This window comes from Coloeus monedula (assembly GCF_965178545.1).
Source record: "Coloeus monedula genome assembly, chromosome: 3".
Classification (NCBI taxonomy): domain Eukaryota; kingdom Metazoa; phylum Chordata; class Aves; order Passeriformes; family Corvidae; genus Coloeus; species Coloeus monedula.
In genome coordinates, this window is record NC_138783.1 from 113565370 (window position 1) to 113588308 (window position 22939).

At 38.9% G+C, this 22939-nt stretch overlaps 1 protein-coding gene across 9 annotated transcripts in view; it reads left to right on the forward strand.

The window, feature by feature from the left end:
• Nucleotides 1-22939, forward strand: part of KDM6A (lysine demethylase 6A) — a 151722-nt gene that overhangs the window by 53903 nt on the left and 74880 nt on the right. For all 9 annotated transcript variants that reach the window (XM_082278261.1, XM_082278262.1, XM_082278264.1 and 6 more), the window contains one exon: nucleotides 19397-19455. In XM_082278261.1, coding sequence (XP_082134387.1) covers nucleotides 19397-19455 — 59 coding nt within the window. The remainder of the gene's footprint in view (nucleotides 1-19396; nucleotides 19456-22939) is intronic.

Consider the following 22939-nt stretch of genomic DNA (forward strand, 5'->3'; position numbering starts at 1 on the left):
AAAACGAAAAGAAGAAAAGGGGAGGGGGAAGGTTGAGGAGAGAAAAATCTGTAAGGCCAAGTGAGATTGAACAAATAATATGGGGAAGAGGAAAATGTGTCTGGAAGGAAGAGTGGCAGGATGTGGGGGAAGGAAAGTTCTGGCCTTGCTGAGAAACAAAATGAAAAGAAAATGAGAAAGGGAAACCCAAACTTTGAGGCTAAGAGCATATGGGGAGATGGGAGGAGGGTGTATATATAGAATAATACCAGAGTGGATTGTGGGAGATCGGAGACTTTTGCCAGCTTTCTCCCTAACAGCAACCTCTGTGTCATAAATTCACCAGGTGTGGTGGGAGAGATAACAAATTAAAAAAAAACAAAACCAAGGAAGACACTAAACTGTTCAGGTGAGGAGCACAGTATCATTCTCCATCAAAGGGCCTGGATGGCCTCTGTTCTGAGGAAGGAATAAGAAGCTAGAGTGTGAAGCACTGAGGATCACTCAGGGAGCTAGATAAGCAGATAATAAAAATTATGGATGTTTAGAGTGGAGGAAATGACAGTAGCAGGGCTTCAGTTGGTAAAAATGAGCTTTGTGCCCTGACCTTGCTGGAGAGCCCCTGGGAAGGGGAGGAGTGAGTTAAGATGACCAAAACTCCACTCTTAGTAATTAAAACAAAGATTTTTTTATGTATGTAGCAGTTACTGCAGTTGGTGATAACTTAACAATTTATTGTCACAAAATAAAGGGGTTTACAGTAATACAGGATCTAGCAAGTACACAGAGTCTTTTACTGCAATGCTGATGAAAAATAGAGGAGGGCATATTTTCCATAATAATTAGGTATTGGGGGTGCAGTGGATGAAAGCAGTTCTGGTGAAAATTTTCTGATCCCAGGACGTACTGGCAGAACAAAAAGAGTGAGAAAAATAAAATGCAGTTATAGCATCAGCATAATAACAGATTTTTAAAGGTTGTTAATACGTTTAGATCATGAGTTTGTCCCTTTAGTCTGTCGTGGTGAATGGAAATTGCATTTAAGAAGATATTGGAAAATGTAGAAAAGTTGTTAAAAGAAGAAGACCCAAGAGAAATCTGGATTATGAAGACTGCTAAATGAAGGGCTAAATTTGTGAATTGTGCACCATATAATCTCTTTTCTCTATTGAAATGCTTGGTAGCTTTGGTAACACTGTAAATGGGGTTATTTCAGCATCCCATAGGTGTGATCAGTTAGTGTGATTAATCTATGACGTGAAAAAAATTGGGATTTCTAAATTCAAACTGTGTTTATCATGACTGGGATTCTGTCTCTTAAGGTTAAAGGAATTAGGCATATGCCTTCAAAATACTTCAGAGAAATTTATTAATATAAAGGGAAAGTCTGGAATGCTGGAAAGGTAATGAGATTGTGTTGCCAATAATTTAGTTGTCTATAAAATGCACAAAAATTAGAACAAATTAATAACTGTATTTGGGCTTCAGAAAAAGATGTTTTAATATTGCATGCTAAAAATAAACGTAGTTTTTTGAAAGTCAGTAAAGCAGACAAGTTGAAAGAAGAATTTTTTTTTTTTTAAGTAAAACATCATGTTAAATTAATGCCAGCAAGAAAGATTAAGAAGAAAGCGTGTTGTTATTTCATGCTGTTTAATTAGAGGAAAGCACAACTGATTTCTAGTTTAGAAAAGAACATACATTTATCCAGCTATTTCTTAAGGAGTAATAAATCTGAAGAGTTACAGGTTGGGGTTTTGTGTATTCTGGGGGCGATGTGGGGGTGTGTGTGTCTGAAATTCAGTCCCTCTGTCAGCTAAAACACAGAGAATTCTTAGGTAGGCCCATCAAAACAATGTAATTGTTAATGCAGACAAATAATGCAGCATATCCAATTTTGTGTAGAGGAAAACTGTACAAGGATCTAATAATTACCTCTTACTAGATGAATTATGGAATGAAATTATGACAGGAGGGTGTTTTCCCTCTCCTTGAAAGGAATCAAGATGAGGTGTAAAATCTTAGAATAAGACTGGCAAATTTAATTAATAAATTTTGACATGTCTTTGACCTCATGATAAATCTGATAAATTAGCTTTTTTTAGTGTCTATTTCTATTAATTGTCATCACACAAAACAAAGGAATCCCTCTCTGTCCATAAAAACCATGCACCTGTTTGGGTCCCAACAAGCTCTAAATGTTTTTAGGGAGCACTTGTGTTGCTCTGTCATTAGAAATATTTTGCCCTAAATTAGAAAAAATATATTATTTCAATGTCTGCAGTTCTGGTTTTTTTTTAGTGTGCATTCATTCATTAAGCTACTCATCCTTTTTAATCAATGGATTTATGAGAACTCAGAACTCTGACAAATCAGTAATATACTGAAAATGTTAAAGAGGAAATAATGTGCTTTGGGGAAAAATTTGCGGGGTCAGGAGGAGGAAGAGACAAGACAGAGTCTCAGAGGAAACACTCTGCTCACCCTGAAAAATGGCAATTTGTTTCCAGATAATGTTCATTATGGTTTCTAATGGAGACTTCACCCTGGAAATTCAGCAGGAATGCTCTTCTTGTCCCTCTGTATGTGTGTGATCTCTGTCTAGAAGCCCAAGCACCCTGAGTGGAAATAACACAAGTATCATCAGGATTGATGGAAAAGTCTCTTTAGAAAAGCTTTTTATGCACGTTGAATTCTCCTGCTGCAGAAGTTTCCTTTGTGCAGAATAAAAACTGTCATCATTCATGTGCTGGTATTTAGATTAATAGCATGCTTCCCTTCTTCAGTCTCTGGGATGAGGATTCAGGATGCTGAAATATTAGATGTGCTGAAGTGTGGCAGTGGAGAAACTCATCAATTCAGAATGCTCAGAGAGAGGCATTTTCAGTTGAGTAGAACATTCTGACTCGAACAGGGGACACATCTCCAGCAGGCAGGAATTAATACTTGAATGTTGATAATGTCGAATGACCAAACGTCTCTTTTTCTAAATATAAACAATTATTTTGGAAATGCTTGTGATGCTTTTTCAAAAGTGTGTTGTTTGCAGAAGCCACAGTAATGGCTCAGTGACTTGATGCTCTGTATGATTGCTCATTCCTTGCATGGAAAAGGTTAAAACAAAACACGTCACCCTGGTTTTCATATTTCTAGTTTGTAGATTCCTGTTTGATCTATAACTAGAGACAGTGTCTCATTAATGAATGGCTTTTCTTCAGAAATGAATCTCTTACATTTTAAGGTCCATTCTTTAAAAAGAGGAAATAGCTGCTGAGTTTTAGAAGCAAAGAATTGCTTTATTTTGCAAATTCTGCTTTTGAGTTTGCTCTCTCCGGAACTGGCATCTCAGTTCTGGTTTTTTAAATACTCTTTCAAGCATACACCTAATTAAAGTATTGAGCTTCATCCTTTCCTCCTTTTCCGAAGGATGCAGATTCAGCCTCTTCCATGTGGTGGGTGTGGGTGGGAGAGGAGTGGTGGAAGTGTGAGTGGATCTAGTGCAAATAGATGGAGAAGGCAGCAGGTGGGAAGATTGGGAGACAAAGAGCTTGGGGTCTCCTTAAAGAGTCTGTGACTACCCTGTGTGAGGCAAATAAGTTCATGCTTTGAAGACAAGGCAGACAATTGAAAATGATTTTAGGTTAGTGGTTGAGCATGATTGTGCTCTGAAATAAATGTAGCTATTTTCCTTCTTTCTTCATTCATTCATTCTTTTTGGATTAGGTTTTACTCAGTATTTTTCTTCTTGAAACATTGATTTAGACTCTTCAGAATTCTCAGGGTCATCAGAAAAACAGCAATAAAGCTGAATTTGCAGACATCATAACTACACTGATGCTGTTTAACATGTTTCCTAAAAATACTTCAGGTCTCGTTTTTCTCTCTGCGCAAAGAATATTGGGTTCCATTTCATTTATTCACCTATTGGACTCTTGATTATTGGGATCAGGCACAGATCTGTTTCCAGGTATCCTAATGATGTAATCAAAACTTCATGAACTTCTTCTGAAAACAAGCTGAAAAATCTGATTCCAATCCTGGTAAAACCCTGTGGAAAGGGAAATGGGTTTCAGTCATAGCTGCAGTTTAGAAAGGAAAGAAGATGATAAGCTGATTATCATTCTGAAATATTTTATTAAAGCTAAGGGATGAAAACCCATAGAGGTGACACAAAAGGGAGAATGTCTTTACACAAGGCTGGTGCTGCTGCAGGAAATTCATGCCTGCTGCATCTTCCAGAGGGTTTTGTATCACTGTGTGTGGAAAGTGGCATTAGTTTTGCAGAATGCTGCAGGCTCACAGTGTTTTAATTGTTTCAAAAAGCAGCTGAACAAATTCAGGGAAGAAAAATCCATTAAAAGCAATTAAATACGAAGACATTTTGTCTGGCTTTAGAAATCTTTGAACCACAAATCACAGGAGGTTGGAAGGGTATTCTTGTGAGGGGGAGGCTTAAAATAATGATAGAAAATGAATGAAGTTACATTAACAGCAACATTTTAAAAGTTCAGTGTTACTTCTGAATTGTATGATAGCCTGTCCCTTTCCTCCAGGATCGCCTATTGGGAGCTGTGTTTCCATTTAGTGATGGTGTCTTTACCTTTTGGACAGGAAGGATGATTTTCTGATTAAATGCAATCATTGGATGTTGTCTGGAGCAGAATTACTCAGTGAAGCTATACAAGAATTCAAGAATTTCAGTACACTATCTCTTCTCTCCCCCTGAAATCCATAAAAATACAGTAATATAAATGACATCTTCCATCTAGCTCATAATGGAGTGTTATAATCCTGTCTCAGTTCTGGTTTTGATCTCAAAATCTGGGCAAACAGAGCCCTCTGTCTGAATCACGCAAGAAAAGCTTGTCTTGAAGGCACTTCATTTCACTCAGGATGAGTGAGAGTCAGAGGAATGTCAGCCTTTTTCTCTCCTAAACTTTCTTCCCTGTGCATTGTTGTCAGACAGATTCCTTGAGAGTCTCTCCTGGATCACCTTGGCTGTAATGCCCTCTTTTATAGAGGGAGAACCTGTAGTTGCTGCTTTTGCTGGTGATTTTTTGTGACCAGGGCTTTCATTAAAGAGCAAATGGAAACAAACAGATGATGAATGTCATTTGTGAGGTCAAGACAAACCCAGATGGGTGCTGTCACAGGAAGGCAACTTGTCTTAAACTGAGAATAAATATTAAGCGCTGATTGGAAAAACAGTACACAATAAAAATGTCTCTAAAAGGATGCAACAGATATTTTTGGAATTTTTTAAAAATGCTGCTGTTTAGTGATTGTCCTAATTCTAGTGTTTTGCTAGACATGTAACTCCTAATTCCTGTGGCATCTTTCTGTGCTCCCTGTTAACTAACCTCTCTGAACCTTGATTTTTTTTGTCTTCCTCTGGAATTCTGGTTGTGTATTCTTAGTCTTGCAGCCTGTACATACAGACCGGGAGATGTTGTGTGTGTTCTGGTGATTAAAGTTCAGGAGCAAGTGCTAGGGCTAGGACTTTGTTACATGTCCAGAACACAGGGAATCACTGAGGTATTGGAGCAGTGTCTTGAAGCACCTGTTTTTTCCATGGTGACTCATTGTTCTGGCTATGAAAAGAAGATGGTCGACAGTTTTGTAATTATTGGGAAGAATGTCCCAAATAATCTGCCAAGTTGACAAGGGATTACTCTGTCTCAGGTGAACAAAAACTTCCTGTCTGTGTTGTGTCAGACAAGTGTGAGGTGAAAAACAATTCATTGGTCTGGGCTATCAAACCCAGCTAAATCCAGAAGCATTCATTTTCTGCTCAGGCACTTTGGTAGATTTGGCTTCTAAAAACAGAGAATGAAGGGTGGGGTGGCTGTGTGTAAGAAAGTGATGGATCTTATAAAGCCATGTTAAGGCAAAATCCTTGATACAGAAACTCTCACTTCACTTAAATGCAGGTAAATAAGACAGGACTGAAACAGATTGTTAGCTCGAGATTTCTCTTTGTTTACTGAAAAGGATCTGAATTTTAGGCCTGAAAAGTATTTGTTGGAGGCTAGGCACATAGTGAAGGCACTAAAGAGGTTTAAAAGTGCTTGAGAGATGTAATGAATTATTAAGAGAAACTGAGAAGTAGAATATGGTAAAATTAGATAAGTAATTACCGCCTTAAACAATTAAATATGGCCAGGACTGCCTAAAGCCCATCCTAAAGTGGTTGTGTTTGAGTTTTAGAACAGGATCAAATGTGGTACTGAAAACATGTCAAAAAGAGTGGAGTAGTACAAAACTTCTTAGCCTAAATGATTCTGCAAGATATGAGGAACAAATTGGACCTTCCAGAAAATGCATGTGTCTTCTCTTCCTTGCCCTGATGTTGATCCTGCAGAGTCTCTTTAGGGTCCCTGCCTGCCGTGTTCCCTGTCTATCAGAGTGGCATTCTATGGCTATGGTTTACCTCCCAAGGAGTAAGTTTTTTCTATTTTACATTGGGAATTCTTTCTGACAGAGCAGTACTTGGATACCCTTAATTCCCATAATCTTCCTCTGTTAGTCCTTGTTCTCCTGTAGGTTTGAGAGACAGGTTTCTTCTTTTGTTAAGCAAAGTACTGTAAAGAGATTGATAATTTCAGGGCAGGATGATTATGCCTCCCCATTTTGAGCTCTGCTAAGTGACCACAAGGTGACAATTCCAGGTTTATGAAGCTGCTCACATCATTGTCTTCCTGCCCTGGACCTGTCTTTCTGTGAGTGTGATTTACTTCATCTTTTATATCTGCAATTAAGGAATGCTCCTGAAATTGCATGGTAGTAGACAACTGGACTTTAAAAGAAAGTGTAAGAAAGCTGTAAAGTATTTTTTTAAATGTTACTTTAAATAAGAAGGTAGATTCAGATTGCATTGTACAGTAATCATGTATTCAGAAAAGATGGGAAAGAAAAACCACACATTTTTGATCTAAGAAAATGAATGTAAATTGGTGTATATTAGACAGTGTCATGGAAAAGTTGTAAATGTGGGACTGGTATAATGATTTAATGATTTTAATGTTTGGAAGTGAAAGTGAGTATTTATTTTCTGAAGGAGAAGATAAATTTTGTATGTTAAATGATACAAATTTAAAGTACAGAAAAAGATTTTGGAGAATTATGATAGCAAGTGGAGTTTCATATGACATGTTGATATTTTTAAACAGTAGCATTTGAAAGTATTTGTATCCACCATCTCACAGCTCACAGTCTTGAGGGCACTGGCCTGAGTATCAGAAAAAGTAGAGTATGAAGAAAAAGTTAGAAGCCCAAACAGTATTTGCTTTAATAAAGAACAGTATAGAAGCCTGTACTGGAAAGGAAGGTCTTACATAAAGGATAAGTATAGTTCAGTGTGACATTTTGCTAGAATCCAGTCATCCTCCTCTCTAAATCAGAACAGCAGAATGAAATTTCAGATAAATCACAAAAGCATATCCAAGAACTTTGTGCAGAGGAGACAGACAGGAGGGAGGGTGAATCTACACCTGCCATGGAGACAGGTTAGAAAGGGATTCTGCTGACTCTTGCAAGAGTAAGGGGGTGTCCACTCACACTGAGGAGCAGCAATTATAATGTAAAATTAATTTGTGGAACTCAGCAAGGTGTCTTTAAATAAGAGCTCTCTAGAGTCTTTCAAAAGTACTTTGAATTACCAGGGGGAGGAGAAAATGCCTGTGTGATGGTGTTGGTTAATTTGCCCTCTTCTTGTCCTCTTGTCTCTCCTCCTTCAGGCTGTCAGCTGAGTTTGGAAATAAACTGCCCCTGAGGAAAAGATTTTAAAAGCTACCAGCTTTCTTACTTAGTAAGGTGAGGTAGTAGTGAGAAATGAAGAAATGCTAGTGGATTTAAAAATGGTTCAGTTTCTGATCCAGGACAGTCGTGGTGTTTCCATTTGCAGTTTTTCAGAGTTAATTTTTCAGAAATGAAACTGTTGACAGAAGTAATTAAGTAAAATCAGGTACAGCAGCAGTGGTGCAATGGTAAGGAGAGGAGGGATTAGTGAGGGAGGAAAGCAATTTGAGCTCTGGAGCAGACGAGGAAAGAGCTGCAGTGCAGAATAAGCAGAGATGGGGAGGGCAAAAAAAGTGTCCTGTCATTTGGCTTGTTTGTATTTTTTTGTTGTTTTGCCTTTAGAAACCAGTGGCTCTTAAACTCACTAGTCTATATATTCACAGAGTGGGCTGAAAATTTACTGAGGTACAGTTTTCTGTTAAGAAATGATGATTTGATGGAATTGAAATGCTCTGTGGGAATGGTTGGTGGGCTGCCCAGCTGCTTTGCTCCACTCTTGGCTGCTGGCCATCCAGTCTGCTCCCCCAGCTGCCTGTCATGTGGGCCTGCTGCCTTGGCTCTTGTATCCCATTTTAAGTATTTGTACATTCTAACAAATAAAACAGCAAATCACCAATTAGAACACCAATTAGCCATCACTACTTAACCAACTACAGTCTTAATTGGACAATCATTTTCAGTAATAATTGATTGATCCCTAACTAGCAACCATTAATCAATGATCTTGCATTTCAGTACTTGAAACAAACCTTTAAAAAATTGACACATTCTTGTTTAAATTTTTGATACATTTGTAAGAATACATAAAATACATACCCAAAAATATGCTATCGGATAACACTTTCATTTTTAAGATGTTCCTGATTAATGTAAAAATAAAGTGAAAATCAAAACAGCTAGGGAGTTTTTTTTCTAAAGCTGATACTCGGAATTTTGTTCCAAATGTGGGATTTTGTTCAGTTTGCAGTTTACAGAACAAACTGTTTTTATGCTGGAGCTAATGAAGCCTGGGCAATGACGAGCTGGTGTCTGTTGTCCTTTCACACCTCCTGTCCTTCCTTCTCCAACTTAAGCACACACAAACTGAAATTCCTCTGGTTTTCCTAGTGAAGCATCCTGAATGACATCTTGTTTCCTATGGCATCTCTGAGCAGGAAAAGCACATGCTTGATTTAAAGCTGTGCTAATGGACTAAGTGTCTCTTCCCAAAGAGGGGAGAGTAATTTAGCTCTGTGTGCTTTCTGAAAGTAGGCCTTGGTTTGGGGGCTCTTTTTCCTATCCAACAGTCATTTTCAGTGACATTCCTCCAGTTTTTCATCTTTGAGAAGTCTTGGTTTCTCTAAAACTCATTTGAAGGCAGCTAACAGGTTCAAGAGTTACTCAGCTGGAAAGAACAACATAAAAGCAGCAACAGCAATCCTAGGGGACTTGGTTAAAAATTAACCTTTGAATTTTTCCATTAAGCAGAGTTCCAGATTCAGCTGGGTTTTGTTACTGCCCAGCACAATGTGGCTTAAGATTCGAGGGGAACAACCATAAAGGGTTTTGTCATTTAATTTTATGTGATTATTTTCCTTTGGTTTTTGCTGGTCTGTTTGTGTGTATTTGAATCTCTTTATAGTCATTCATGCCTTAGTATATTCAGCTTGTCCACTCCCATTTTCTATGGAGTGCGTGAGGAAGAGCAGCTGTGTAATTAATGATAGCAAGGCTTTTTTCCAGCACTAGTGATTCTCCAGCAGTGAGAAACTGACAGGGAAATAATGGGGCTACTTGTCAACTCAGTGGGATTCCTATTCTTGCTGGAACGGGTTGGAAAAATGGTGAATCAAGGACAGAAAATTCCATACTAGTAGTTCTACTTTGTAAAATGTTTTGAAGGTGATGGATATAAATGATGATGATCACTTGCCATATGAAGGAGGATAAAACATTTCCATAAACTGTCCAGATGCCATAATCCAAAAGAGATGTTTCAGTAATCTATGTGTGTACATGTGAAGCAGCATTAATTTCTGTACTTCGTAAACATTAGAGATCTAATAGCTTTTGTGAGTTCACTATATCTACATGGGAAAGAGGAAAGGTAAATGCTTTAGTAAGTATGAAATAAGAGCAGTACTCATCAAAGAAAAGCAGAGGTTTAGAAGACCTGCTTAGTATTTAATTTGCTTGTGCTGGTCAGTATTTGGGCCCCACCTCAAGCGTATTGGCAAAATAAGGAAGTGCCTACAGCACACCATGGTGAGGGAATCTCTTTTTCTGTCTATGTGATAACGTTTGTTTTCAAGAACAGTTCATCGTGACTTGAAGGAAGTTGGGTAAAAAGGAGAAGAATCATGCATGGATAACTAGGATGCTCCTGACAAAACTCAGGCATAAAAAGGAAACATACAGAAGAGACAGGCAGGAGCAAGGGATCGGTGATGCTGGAGGAATACCGAGATACCATCCCAGCATCCAGGGATCACATGAGGAAGGGCAAAGCCCACATGGAGTTGAATTTGGTGAGGGATGTGAAGGGCAATAAGAAAGCTTCTGCAAGTGTATCAGCAGCAAAAGGAAGATGAAAGAATATGTAAGTCTGCTGCTAAATACGGCAAATTACAAAGGATATGGAAAACACTGAGGCACTTAGTATTAGCCTTCTTCACCTTTACTGGTAGGACTCACCTTCAGGATTCCAATGCCCTTGAGACCAGTTGGCAAGTCTGGACCCAGGAAGACTTGCTCTCAATAGATGAGGATCAAGTTTGGGAACATTTAAACAAACAAATACATACAAGTCCATGGGACCTGATGGGATACAGCAGTGAGTGCTGAGGGAGCTCATCTCTGTCACTGTGAGACCACTCTTAATTATCCTAGAAAGGTCATGGTCATGGGGAAGGTTCCTGAGGCCTGGAAGAAAGCAAATGTCGCTCCTGCTCTTAAGAATGACAAGAAGGAGGATCCAGGGAGCGACGGGCCGGTCAGCTTCACCCCCATCCTTGCAAAGGTGATAGAGCAAATTATCCTGGAAACTGTTTCCAGCACATTCAGGGCAGGCAAGTCACTGGAAGTAATCACCACGAATTAATGAAGGAGAAATAATGCTTGATGAACCTCATAGCTGTTTGCAACACAATGAGTAACTTGGTGGAGGGGATGAGAGCCACAGATACTGTTTGTATTTACTCTAGGAAGGCTTTCCACACTGTCTCCCATGATAATGCTCACAGACATACTGATGAAATATAGACTAGATAAGTGGTCAGTGTGGTAGATGGAAAACTGGCTCACCCGGGCTCAGAGGATTGTGATCATCATCTGTCATGGTCAAATCCCAGATGGCAACTTTAGTACCACACAGCCACTTGCTTACTACCTCCTTTCCCCTGGTGGGAAGAGGAATCAGGGAAAAAACGAAGGGTAAAACCATTTGGGCTGAGATAAGAACAGTTTATAAAGTGAAACGAATTAAAACACAGTAATACTAATGGTAATATTAACAATAATAATGATTTTAACAAAAAGGAGAGAGAGAAAACAAAAACCCAAGATACTCAAGCACTGAACAATACAATTGCTCACCACCCACTGAGTGGTCTCTGACTGGCCCCTCCTGGCAACTCCTCTGTGTTTATATACTGGACATGACTTTGTATAGTATGGGATATCTCTTTGCCCAGTTTGGATCAGCTGTCCCAAGCCTTCTGCCTCCCTACGACACTGAAAAGTCTTGACTTAGGGCAGACATCACTCAGTAACAACTAAAACAGCTGTGTGTTTACATTATTCCCATCCTAAATCCAAAGCACAGCACTGTGCCAACTACTAAGAAGAAAATGAACTGTATTCCAGCCAAAACCAGGACCTATCACAAAGTCCAGCTGGAGGCCAGCTATTAGTGGTTTACCCAATGGGTTGAGAGTCGGGCCAGTGCTCTTTAGCACCTTGGGTTAATGACCTGTGTTACAGGGTAGAGTGCACCTTCAGCAGGGCTACAGAGAGTAGCAAACTGGGAAGAGATGACACAGTTGTGCTGCTGTCCAGAGGGAGCCAAACAGCCCCCAGGAGCCTCATGGTGTTCCACGGAGGCCAAGTCCTTTATTTCTGGAGGAGCAACCCAGTGCACCAGCACGGCCTTGAGGCTGGAAAGCAGCTTTGCAGGAAAGGCCCTGGGGCTCCTGGTGCATGAGCTGGCAATGAGCCAGCAAAGGCAGCCTGTGGCATCCTGGGCTGCATAAGGCAGAGCATGGCCACCAAGCTGAGGGGTGATCCTTCCTCTCTACTGAGCCTTGGTGTGATGCATGTGCAGTTCTGCGTCTAGTGCTGGGCTCCTGAGTAGAGTACTGGGGGGATAGTGGAACAAGTCCAGTGAAGGGTCATGGGGCTGTTTAAGGGCATGGAACCTCTCTCATACAAGGAGTGGAGGGCTGAGAGAGTTGGGGTTCTTCAGCCTGGAGAAGAGAAGGCTCAGGAGTGTCTTGTCCAGTTTTACAAATAAACAGAGCCAGAGTCTTCTAGGTGGTGCCTAGTGAAAGAAGGAAAAGCAGCAGGCACAAATAGAAAACACAAAATTCCTTTTAAACACATGAAAATGTATTTATTTATTTAATTGTGATGGTGATGGGACAGTGGAGAAGGTTGCCCAGAAGGTTTGTGGGGCCTGTATCCTTGGAGGCAGTCAACCCAACAGGACTTCATCCTTGGAATGCTCTAGTTGTCCCTTCCTTCAGCAGAGAGTTGGGCTAGGTGATCTCTGAAAAGATTGTCTGTTTCTGTGCAAACGCTGGACAAATTGGTTTAGTTAAAAAGCATCCGGTCTCAAGTATGGCTTTCTCTTTGGAGTCATGAGGGTGTTTCTCGTGAAGTCATGTATCATACAAAATAAATTAGAAGCTTTGTGATTGTTAACAGCATTCAGGGAATCTGTAGGGAGAGTATTAAATTTGGTTAGATGAATCATCTCTATGAAATGTCTGTCAAGGTAAATTTAATCTTTTGTGTGTTGCACAACACCTTTGCTCACTTGATTAATTTCAGAAAAATGCTGTTTCCTGTTAAAATACTTAAATTATTGAGAATATTTGTATAAAGTGAAAAATGAAGATGTTTACATCAAGTGAAATTTTATAAGTTTCAGTGGAAAGATGCCCTTAGCAGTGATCACAGTTTAGACATTTGCTTGGCTGTTTATGTGACAAACTTGGAGGTACACTAGTTGTTCAGAAGTCCCTTTTGCCAAGGGACCTAGGTTTATTTATGGATAAAGAAATACCTGGTTTGCAAAACTGCATAGATTCTATCATTAGTGGAGAGGATTTGAGTTATTTAATGTTGTGTTTTGTCAGTTTGTCTTTCACAGGACAGCACTCCCTTCAAACTAGTTGTGGCACAGTGTATTATTCAGGAGGGTTTGCAATAATTAATGTCTGTTGAATTAATTGCGGTATGTGGGTTTCAATAATTTTCCAGTAGTCTTGTCTTGATGTACCTGTCCTTCCCTGTGTGTCAAGAAGCTTTTTTCTACAGATAGTGCTGGAAAGCCACTTGGAGGACAGCAAGGCTCCCACTTCAGCTTGTTCACGTGTGTTTTGCCATGTGTGTTACAGTCTGTGGGTAAAAATGCGGGGATAGAAGTGTTTTGGTGGAGCAGCCATACTCCAGAGAAGTTGAAAGAGTAGTTTTCATTCAGAGGAGAATTAGAGGGAATGTGGAAATGCAGCACTGCTGGGCAATTGCAAAGGGTATGGACAAATGTTGTGTCTTTCCTAAAGAGGAGATGAGTAGGATGGCCAAGACAGTATAGTAATTTCAGAGACAGATACCACTTAGAAGGAAAAAAAAAAACCCCACAATTTGTAGATGGTGTGGAATTTTTGTTTGCTTGATTTTTGGTTTTATTTCTGCTTAACTTCTAGTAAGAATTTTTCTGTGATATGAAAAAAGGGTAGTTTTTATGAATTAAGAAAGATAGTTTTCTTCTGGAAGTAGTAGGTGTATTTTGGCAATATTTACTCTCTGAAAAGATCCTCTTAACGAAAATGAGGAATTACTTTGTAGCTATTTACCAAGATATTACATATGACAGAATATATTTGTCACAGGAATAATGATTTTTATATATTAATTGCTTTCACTTGGCTACTGGGATGCAGACACCCACCCAATAACAAATTTGGGACTGTTGTGATTCTTGCTCAAGAAGCAGAGTCGTGCAAGCATGTTAGAGATAGCTGTAGTTAAAAATCCTGCATCTAATCTAATCCAATCTTAACGATCTTCCAGGTACTGTAAAGTTTCATGAAGACCTTGAAGAGAACAAAACTAATGATACTAGTTTGCAGTACACACAGGGATCTGAGTATTTTTGCAGGTGATTGGAACGTACAGCACATGCAGATAGGTAGCTCTCTTTTTTGTGTTTATACAAATCTAAACAAATTTTATCTGAACCCTCCACTCTTTCTCCTGAGCACATAAAATCCTTGTGCTAGAGCCTGTCAGCTCCCAAAGGCCTGGAGCTGTTTATTCACGGGAGCCCAAGTGGAATTTTTTTATGTGGTGCAAACTCCCTAGGGAGCTGTTACTATGCATTGAGTAGTGTCAGGAGGAAGAATTAGGCACCATAGTGTCAAAACTTCGTATTTTTTTTTCTTTTTTAAATTTCAGTAAAGAAAGAAACATATTCACACATTTGAATACAAAAACTGTTCTTTTGCTTTGAACAGGTGGCCAAGAGACCCTGTGACCACAGGATGTGACACAAACTGTAAAACCTTATTTTCCTGGTTAGGCTTTCTGAGGAGCAGTGGCCACCTGTCCACGTGTGTCTTGTGCAGCCTGGTGTGATGTGGGCTGGGCTCTGTGTTCCACTGGCACTTGGGCAGCTCAGGAAGGGGCAGTCAGACCCTGCTGGAGGCAGTCTAAATATGTCATCAAAGACTTTGTGATTCCTGTCAGTAGTAAGAAAGTGTGAAGCAGTCGCTGGTCTCTCATAAGGGTGCTGAACTTCACCTTTTTTCTGTAGTTTTTGTTCAGACTTCCACTGACTAACTACATGGGAACTTTTTCTTCTCCTGTTTTGGTTATTTTATAGTATGGTGGGATACACTCTGATTTCTACCTAAATATTATCTTTCTAATCAACTGAAAGGTGTATTTTACCTGCATGAAGAAGGCTGGCCAGAGGCTGTGATGTTATCTCATGTTTATCCACCTTGTACCGACCCATAGATGTTGTTTTCTCTCAAGTGAAATGTTTATATGTGACTTTGGAGGTTTCAGTAATGTTTGAGAAGTCATTGAAGGTTTGATAAGCATTTTGATGGGAGCAGCATAGGCTTAAAGAGCTTTTACTTGTGTTCCAGTCTTTTCCTTGTGCTAATGGTGTTGTTCATGGGGGTTCACAAGTGAACTTGCCTGGGAAACTGATCCAGTTAAAAAATCCTTTTTACCTAGATACTAATAGTTCAGAGCACTTCTGGCATCCAGCTGGCTGTAGTAGTCTAAAAATGATTGTGTCAGCACAAATGAGAGAGGCAGTGATAGGGAATGTTTATGAATTAGCAATGCTGGGAAACTATGTTTCTTTTTCAGTTTTAAATTGCGAGGACCTGGTTGGAAGCTGCCCTGAGATTGCTTGAGTATTTAATGTCTTTTTCTACTCTCTGACTCTCTGGAAGTGCCCATTGAACTGATTTTCATTTGCAAGCATAACATCTGAGTTAATTCCTGTGTTTATAAAACACCAATTTGGAGTCTGTAACGGGCTCTCAACTGCGTGTGGCAGATAAGCGCGTTACTGGTGAAGAACATCTGGACCCAGATGTGGCAGCCACACATCTGTAGACCGAGTCCAAGATGGCTGTTTGTGATCTGAATGTGGGAGTGGTCACTTGCTAGCCAGGACAGGTGCATTTTTCTGCCCCTGTGTTTGTAGGTGGGCTGGGCTGATGTATTTCTGTGGAACCTGCTGACTGCACCCTTGAAAGGTGGAGAAAAAGGCTTGATGTGGATGTGGCCTGAAATGCCTGGAGAACAGAACACATGGAACGTTGGGGATCTGTTTCCACCTGCTGCTTCAAAGAGCCTATAAACCAGTTATTTGAATAGAGGACCTGTGAGATGGATGGAGTCTTTCTCATTGGTTAATTTTTTTTTCCTTGATCGCTTAAAACAAACAAGACCAGAAAGTCTTCAGTGTGCTTATTCATACCAGTTACATAAAAAGATACACACAAATACATTTTTACCTTCTGAGTTACCTGTTCACAAAATGCGTATACCACACTCGTTTAGAAAATAGAATTGAAATGTTGCTCAGCATTAAATAGTGCATGTAAGTAGCAGAATGCACAATATCAACTTGACAATTTCCTTAAATTGCGTAAGCGTGGAAAATGGAAAGAAGTATTTGAGCCATCTAGTGGTTGGTATGAAACATTTTAACATTTTTTTGGTAGTTCAAAGAAAATGTAAATGATGCCAGCTTGGAAATAGCATTTCTAGTTTATCTGCTATTTGGTAGCATGGCTGTAGAACGAAAAAAACCCAAGCATTCAGCTTCAAATTTGAGGCACAGTCTGTTTGGGTTTGTATCTTTTTTTCACTCAAGGTTTTAGTGAAAAGAGGTATCTGATAACAAAAAAAAATAAATTAGAAGTTAGTAGCCAGAGAATAGTTTTTGCTAGCATGAGATTTTCATAAATTTTGAGGGTTGTTAGAAAGTTCAAGGAAGGGACTGTACTAAGATAATTTTGTTTTCTGCTTCTCACTGAAAAATGTTTAGAGGGAAAAAATAGGCCTTAAATTCTACCTCAACAGCTATTTATAGCAGGGACTAAATCACAGGAGTAATCTTTACTGGAACACATGGAATGGATATTCTTTGAGAAACTTGTCAGAACTAATAGGGGAAACTGAAAACTGATTTCTTAAGATGGATTGTGTTCCTAGTAAATAGAATCACAGAATCTTATGATTTATAAGAAGGCATTTTGTAGATGAAGATTTGTGTAATGATCCCACTTGGTCCTGATCTGCATTAAGCTGTGGTAACATTTCATATTGGCTATTGCCAGTAGGAACTTTGACTGCATGTTGAACTTGATGGTATTCTGCAAAAGCAATGAACTTTATGTGTATCTTGCCTTGAATTATTTGTGGGAGAGTACAGCCATACATTGGGCCACTGTGATCTCCTCCAGTCCTTGTGAAACTCCAGTCCGTGTTCAAGTGCAGTTTAAAATATACGTTTTAATCTTAGTTTATTAGATTGGTTTTAAGATTATCAACAGGCAGTAATAATGGTGATATGTATGGTTAGAGCTATAGCATTTCAGAACAGGTAAATTGATGATTCATACTGACAGTTCAGAATTTGCACCTTTACGTTTGAAGTGAAGTATTACTGGTACAAATACTAAATCTTGCCCTGTTTTTTATTGAGAAGAGAGCAGCAGTTTAAGATGTTTTTAAGGTCAGTCTCAAAAGACTTAAGGCCAAAGGAGAATGAGAAAAAAAATGGTAAAACCAGTCACAGAACAAAGGAGAGAACAGTAATGGTTTATTTGTAGTGCTGTGAGGACCATCTCAAAGCTTTATGTGAACTTGATAAATAAATTACATTTTGACGAATAGCTTGCATCTTGGTTCTGTTGTGCCTTGAAAGTTGGTTATTTTTAACCCTTAGCATCAAAATATCAGGGAGATTTTTCTGAACCTCTAACTTTCTTGGACTGTGAATTCTAATAGTTTCATAAGAGGAAGTAAAATTCTTTGCAAATTGAAGAGTTTTTAGTTGTCCGGAATATTTCTGTTTGAATTTTGCAGTGTGGCGATGAAGGATTTTTGTGATCACTGTTAATCTCAATCTCTACAATGATCGAAACTTGATTGAGATTCAGAATATCAGAGGGGGACACTGGACAGTTTTGTTAAATTCTGTCTTACAGATGAGCTGACCTGAAGACAGTGAAGGCTGCTGGCATGCTGTATTTTGTAGGCTTCCATGTTGCAGACATGAAAATCTGTCTTACTTCTTCATTTAAAATGACTTTCCAGTCAGGGCATTACATGTGCTCCACTTTTGAGCTTGCCTTCTTCCTGGTTTCTTGCTGCCAGAGCATACTTGGAACATGGAAACAAGATGGAGTAGGGAATTGGAGATCTTTTGTCTTTATGATGTCGGTGTTGTGCTTTTGTTCAATTAAACAGGAATGTGGGTTTCTGGTAGTATTAAAGTGACCTCTTCTATTGTTTATGCACTTCCCTCTCCACTCCTCCTCTTAACATCTTCCAGTGTTCTGATTGCTGTAGTATCTGGTCAAACCACAGCATTTTCCTGGAAGCTGTCCATTGCTGAAGCTGTGATCCAGCTGCATTCATGATGGAATCTTTGACGTTTCCCCGGTCTTAATTTGCATTTAGAAGATGCAAATGAGGGATAATGAAATTGTCATACTGGATCCTGTTTCTGATGAATGCTGCTCTTTGAATTGTCTTCTGGTTACCAGTTATTTTGTGGGAGAAACTTTGTTATAACTTTTATATTTGGATTGGATTGAGGTCATAATTAGGATTCCTTTTGTGGAACTCCTTAGAAATTTGACTTGTTAAGAACTGCATGCAAGTGGCAGAGAGATTATCTTGAAGTGCAGTCTTCAGCAGTTGAAATTCCAGCTCTTATCCATGTGTCAGAGCTTTGGGATGTATACCTGGTCTCTCAGAATAAGAATTATATATGAGAAAAGCCTAAAAATATGTCTTAGGCAGCATGTACAATGTCTCCTGTAAATAATGGAATAGTTCTGCTCAATAAAAAACAAATGTGCTATGGCATAACTTTGCAAAAGAAAAAGCAATTTGTTTATTTTTTCTAATTTAGGATATATTTAATAATTATTTGTGGAACTGGATAGTTAAACATTGATTAAATATTGTTAGTGATTTCACTTTAGAAGTAAATCATGGTTTATGTGAAAAGAAGATTGAGGGGAAATGGGTTTCCAGGAAGGAAATGGTTTTTCTTGTTTTGGTTTAGTTTTTCCCTTCTGCAAATAGGGGGATAGGAGATAAAATTGGATTAATGATGAAGAAATATGATTGTCATAGGTTTGAAGTTCATGGTCTGTATTTTTTGGTATTCAGAAAAATGAAATCTCCTTAAGCATATTTTCAGATTCATTTAATTAATGTTCTACATTAGACACTGAAATTAGAGTGTGTAGCTTTGTTTTCTTTTATGTGAGTATAAATTACTGTGACTATGAAATGGTGCTTGGTCATAAATTATTTTTTTCATTATATTAAATTACCAAAGATTTCTACTTCATCATTTTCTTCCCTGCTGTTGTACAAGTAGAACAGAGCACATTGGTTTCTCTGATGTAAAAGTACTTAAATATTGTTGTTACTCTCCAAAATAGCCCCTTTTTTTTTGTGACCATGGAGAACCACTTTTTTTTTTTTTTAAGTGTCTGTGTATCTTTTCATTCCTTCTTTTTGCCTCTTCCTACTCAAGGCGAGTGTTAAATACATTTATCTTATAATGGAAATGCAATGTCAAAGGATGGATAAAATATTGGAAACTCACTCTTATCTGGGTTTTAAACATTGTTTCTTTCCTTTACAGAATGCTGCCTTTTTATATGGCCTTGGTTTGGTCTACTTCCATTACAATGCCTTTCAATGGTAAGTTGGAATAAGTTGACAGTGTCAGTATTGTGTGCTGTCCCATCAAAGTGTGATTATTTCACCCTCATTTCAGTGTGAATGTACAATAGTTCAGTATTGATTTTATTACAGATAGGATGTTTGCAGGTGTTACTGTCCTGAATCACTGTCTGCTTACTGTAACACACTTGGGGCAGCCACAGCAGTGCCTCGAAAAGGAAGGCACTTCCAAGGAGAAGAATTTGAGCTCCCTGTAATACAATTCAGCAGTGGGGATGGAGCAGGAGGACTCAACAGGCTTTTGGGAATTGTTGTTATTGATAACCTGTGGCCTGGGTTTGTTGGAAAGCCTGTTTACAAAAACCCTGCTTGGAAAAGAGGTGGCAAAGTGGGCTTGTTTACATTTTGCTTGGTAGGCAGAAATTTTGACAGAGCTGCATCAGGTGTGGGGTTTGGATGTGAGAAGCAATAGGCTCTCATGGAATCGGGGTGTTTAAATCTGGTGTAAAAACTCAGGGTTAAAACAGTTGTAATTTGTGTCAGGGCTTACGGGACGTAGCAGGGCTTCTGCTGGGTGTGGTGGGGGTTGGTTTTCAGTTGGGGTTTTGGTTTTGCTTTATCAGTGATGAGAGTGGTAAATGGAATGGACTCAGTCACTGGGGTCCTGTTGAAAGGTCCTCAGACTTTCATTGGTGTTTATTCCTGTGGAGATAATTTATGGGGAAGAAGTCAGAAAGCTGCAGTGTTTAGGTCAGTGCTTTTTTCCACTCAGTGTGGACTGTTAGCACAGTAAGTGTGACTTTACTACTTGATTGATTACTAAAAAGTTCCCTTGTGTTACTGAACTAATCCTGACAGCAGTTACGGATGCAGTGAGGAACCACCGACTGAAGGTTGGGAACAATGGAGCAGGATTTCTCCCCCCACCTCTCCTTAAATTGTTTCTGTGTATCTGTAAGGCAAAAGATTTATGTTTTCCTCAGGGTAATGTACATAAACTTTTATTCTTCAGATTAAAATAAGTTGGTTAAATCATGAACTCAAAACATGGATTATTTTATCTTGCAGCTTACTTCTTGCTTTATTGATAGTGGTGAAATGAATGCCATGTGCTATACAATTATATTGCATTCTAATTAGCAAGAAAAGAATAGAAAAGTTTTCAGAAATCCTGAGAATCCACTGTTTTAAGATTGTGATGAGTCTTGGTTGAATTTTACCAAGTTTCAGAACATTCTAGTTGTTATGCAATCTTGTCTTCATCCTTCAGCATTCAAAAGTATTTTGTGCACCATTTCTTACAAGCTGTATCTTGTTATAGTTTGCACTATGAAAATGGTAGATAAACTGTAAGATAAATACGACAAAGCAGTTAGATTTAGAGTAATTAATTTTTGAAAAGCCACCTGTTCAACATAGATTTTTGCCATCAGCGGATCATGCTATTTAGTATTAATAAATTAGGGCTTTGAATTAATTTAGATTTTTCTTCACTTGTTGACAACATGAGTGTAAGCTGATGCCCTAACTTACAGAACTGCACACAGAGCTTATGTTGAGTAGAATAATTGTATTTTCCATTTCATTCATGCAACAAAGTTATGTATAGTGTGGTGCTAAGGACACTGTGTATCATTAAAGTATTGCATAGAGTTTTTAAAGGACAAAAATCTAATGTAGGTAAAAACTTACTTGTTAGCAATTCTGAATTTTAATCACTTTGAGTGCCTTTCTTCCCCCTTTTCTGTGATTTCTTGGGTAAAAGAGCAGAGGGATGTGGGTTATTGGTGTTTAGGTGTGACAAGATCACAATCAACTTGGAGATTATAGCCAGCCATTTACAGTAGGTGTTCTTCTTTGAAGACTTTAATCCTCCACAGAAGTCCAGCAGATTGCCAGGAGAATCCTCTTTCAGAGTGAAATGCTAATCTGTCTTCCTGCTGCATTTATTCCATCTGTTTATGGTCATAAGGGACACAGATCTTTATATTTCTAGCAGGCAGAGGAGACCTCAAGACTTTTTAAGGTGGTTTAGTTACCCTGCTTCATCCATGAACTGAGTTTTTTTCCAACACCACCATTTTAGATGTTCAGAGATTTTAACAAGAGGGAAGTACATAGTCCTCCTAAAAGGAAGGGGTAAGAAGTGCTTGAGTTTTTTTCACGTCTCATATAAACAGGGATAATAAAAAAGGCAAGTGGGAATGAGATCAGCTTTAGAATTCTTGTTCATATACTTTACACTATTTTTAAAGTTTTCCAGCTTTCATGAAAAGATGTGTTGGATTGGCTCCAAGACACATAATGCAGTTCACTGTAATTTAATATTGTACACATTTTTATATACTAGAACAGCATTGCAGCATTATTTTAAGTACAAATCTTAGCTGTTACATTATTTTATGTTGGGGATTTTGTTTTACTCTTCATGTAAGAATTAAAAGTCCTCAACATATATACAAGTGTTGCAATAGTGTTGTCAGACCAAACCTATTTCACACAATTATTATAGTAAGGTGTGCCATAAGGGATCACCTCCATAAGTTGAGTCGAGCACAGTAAAACAGATCTTATGGATCTGAAATTTTGATACTCCCTTCTTTTACACCATTTGTCATGAATCAGTAACTGGTTGGTTCATTTTCACTGTTGTTTCCCTGTTTCTGAGTTAGAGTAGAAAACCAGTAGAATGAGATATTCATATAACTTGAGTAATTTCATGCCCTCTGTAGTTGTCTCTTAGATTGTACATTAAAGAATTTCAGTAGTTAATCCAAGGCTACCCTTCATTTCTGTGCAATACCTGCACCCAGGTGTAGTGGCTTGGATACCAGATTTTCTCTTCACTTCAGTGAGGATTCTGAGCCTGACTGGTTTATCATCTGGTGATTCCACTGACTTCCATCAAGATGAAAAGATGGAGCCCAGGCTCTGACGTTGTGTCCTGAACACCCTGTGGATCCCAGTGTACCAACTGTGGTGCTCCAAGGCCAGCCTGCAGCGTTTGCAGTGGCGTTGCAAATTGCTGGACAGTGTTGGTGAGAAATTCACTGGGTTCCTCAGAAACACCTGACAGGAGACAGAGGTCACTCACCTCTCTTGCTCCATTTGGGCTCTTTGCCCTGAGGCTACTCAGTCTAGGGATTCCTTACCAGCTGTAGAAGTTGAGTGTTCCAGAAAACTCAGTCCTTTAGCATTGACCCTGAGAAAAGCCAAAGACCTTCAAGAGATGATCCAGACTCTTTTCCTCACCTCCATCATGAGTGAAGACTGCCTGTGGAAAATCCATCATCCCTGAGTGGAACTCCCTGACCCTTCTACTCCCTGATCCTTCCCAAAGCAGAAGCACTGTCATCATCAGTTCAACCTCTAGCTATAAAGATACCTAGAACCACCATCTCTGCTTCTGACTGGGTTGCTCCACTCAAAAAGTCAAGCATGTAGTGGGGTGTGTAGGAATGAATACTGCCAAGTGGAGACCTCTAAGAATTTAAACACACAG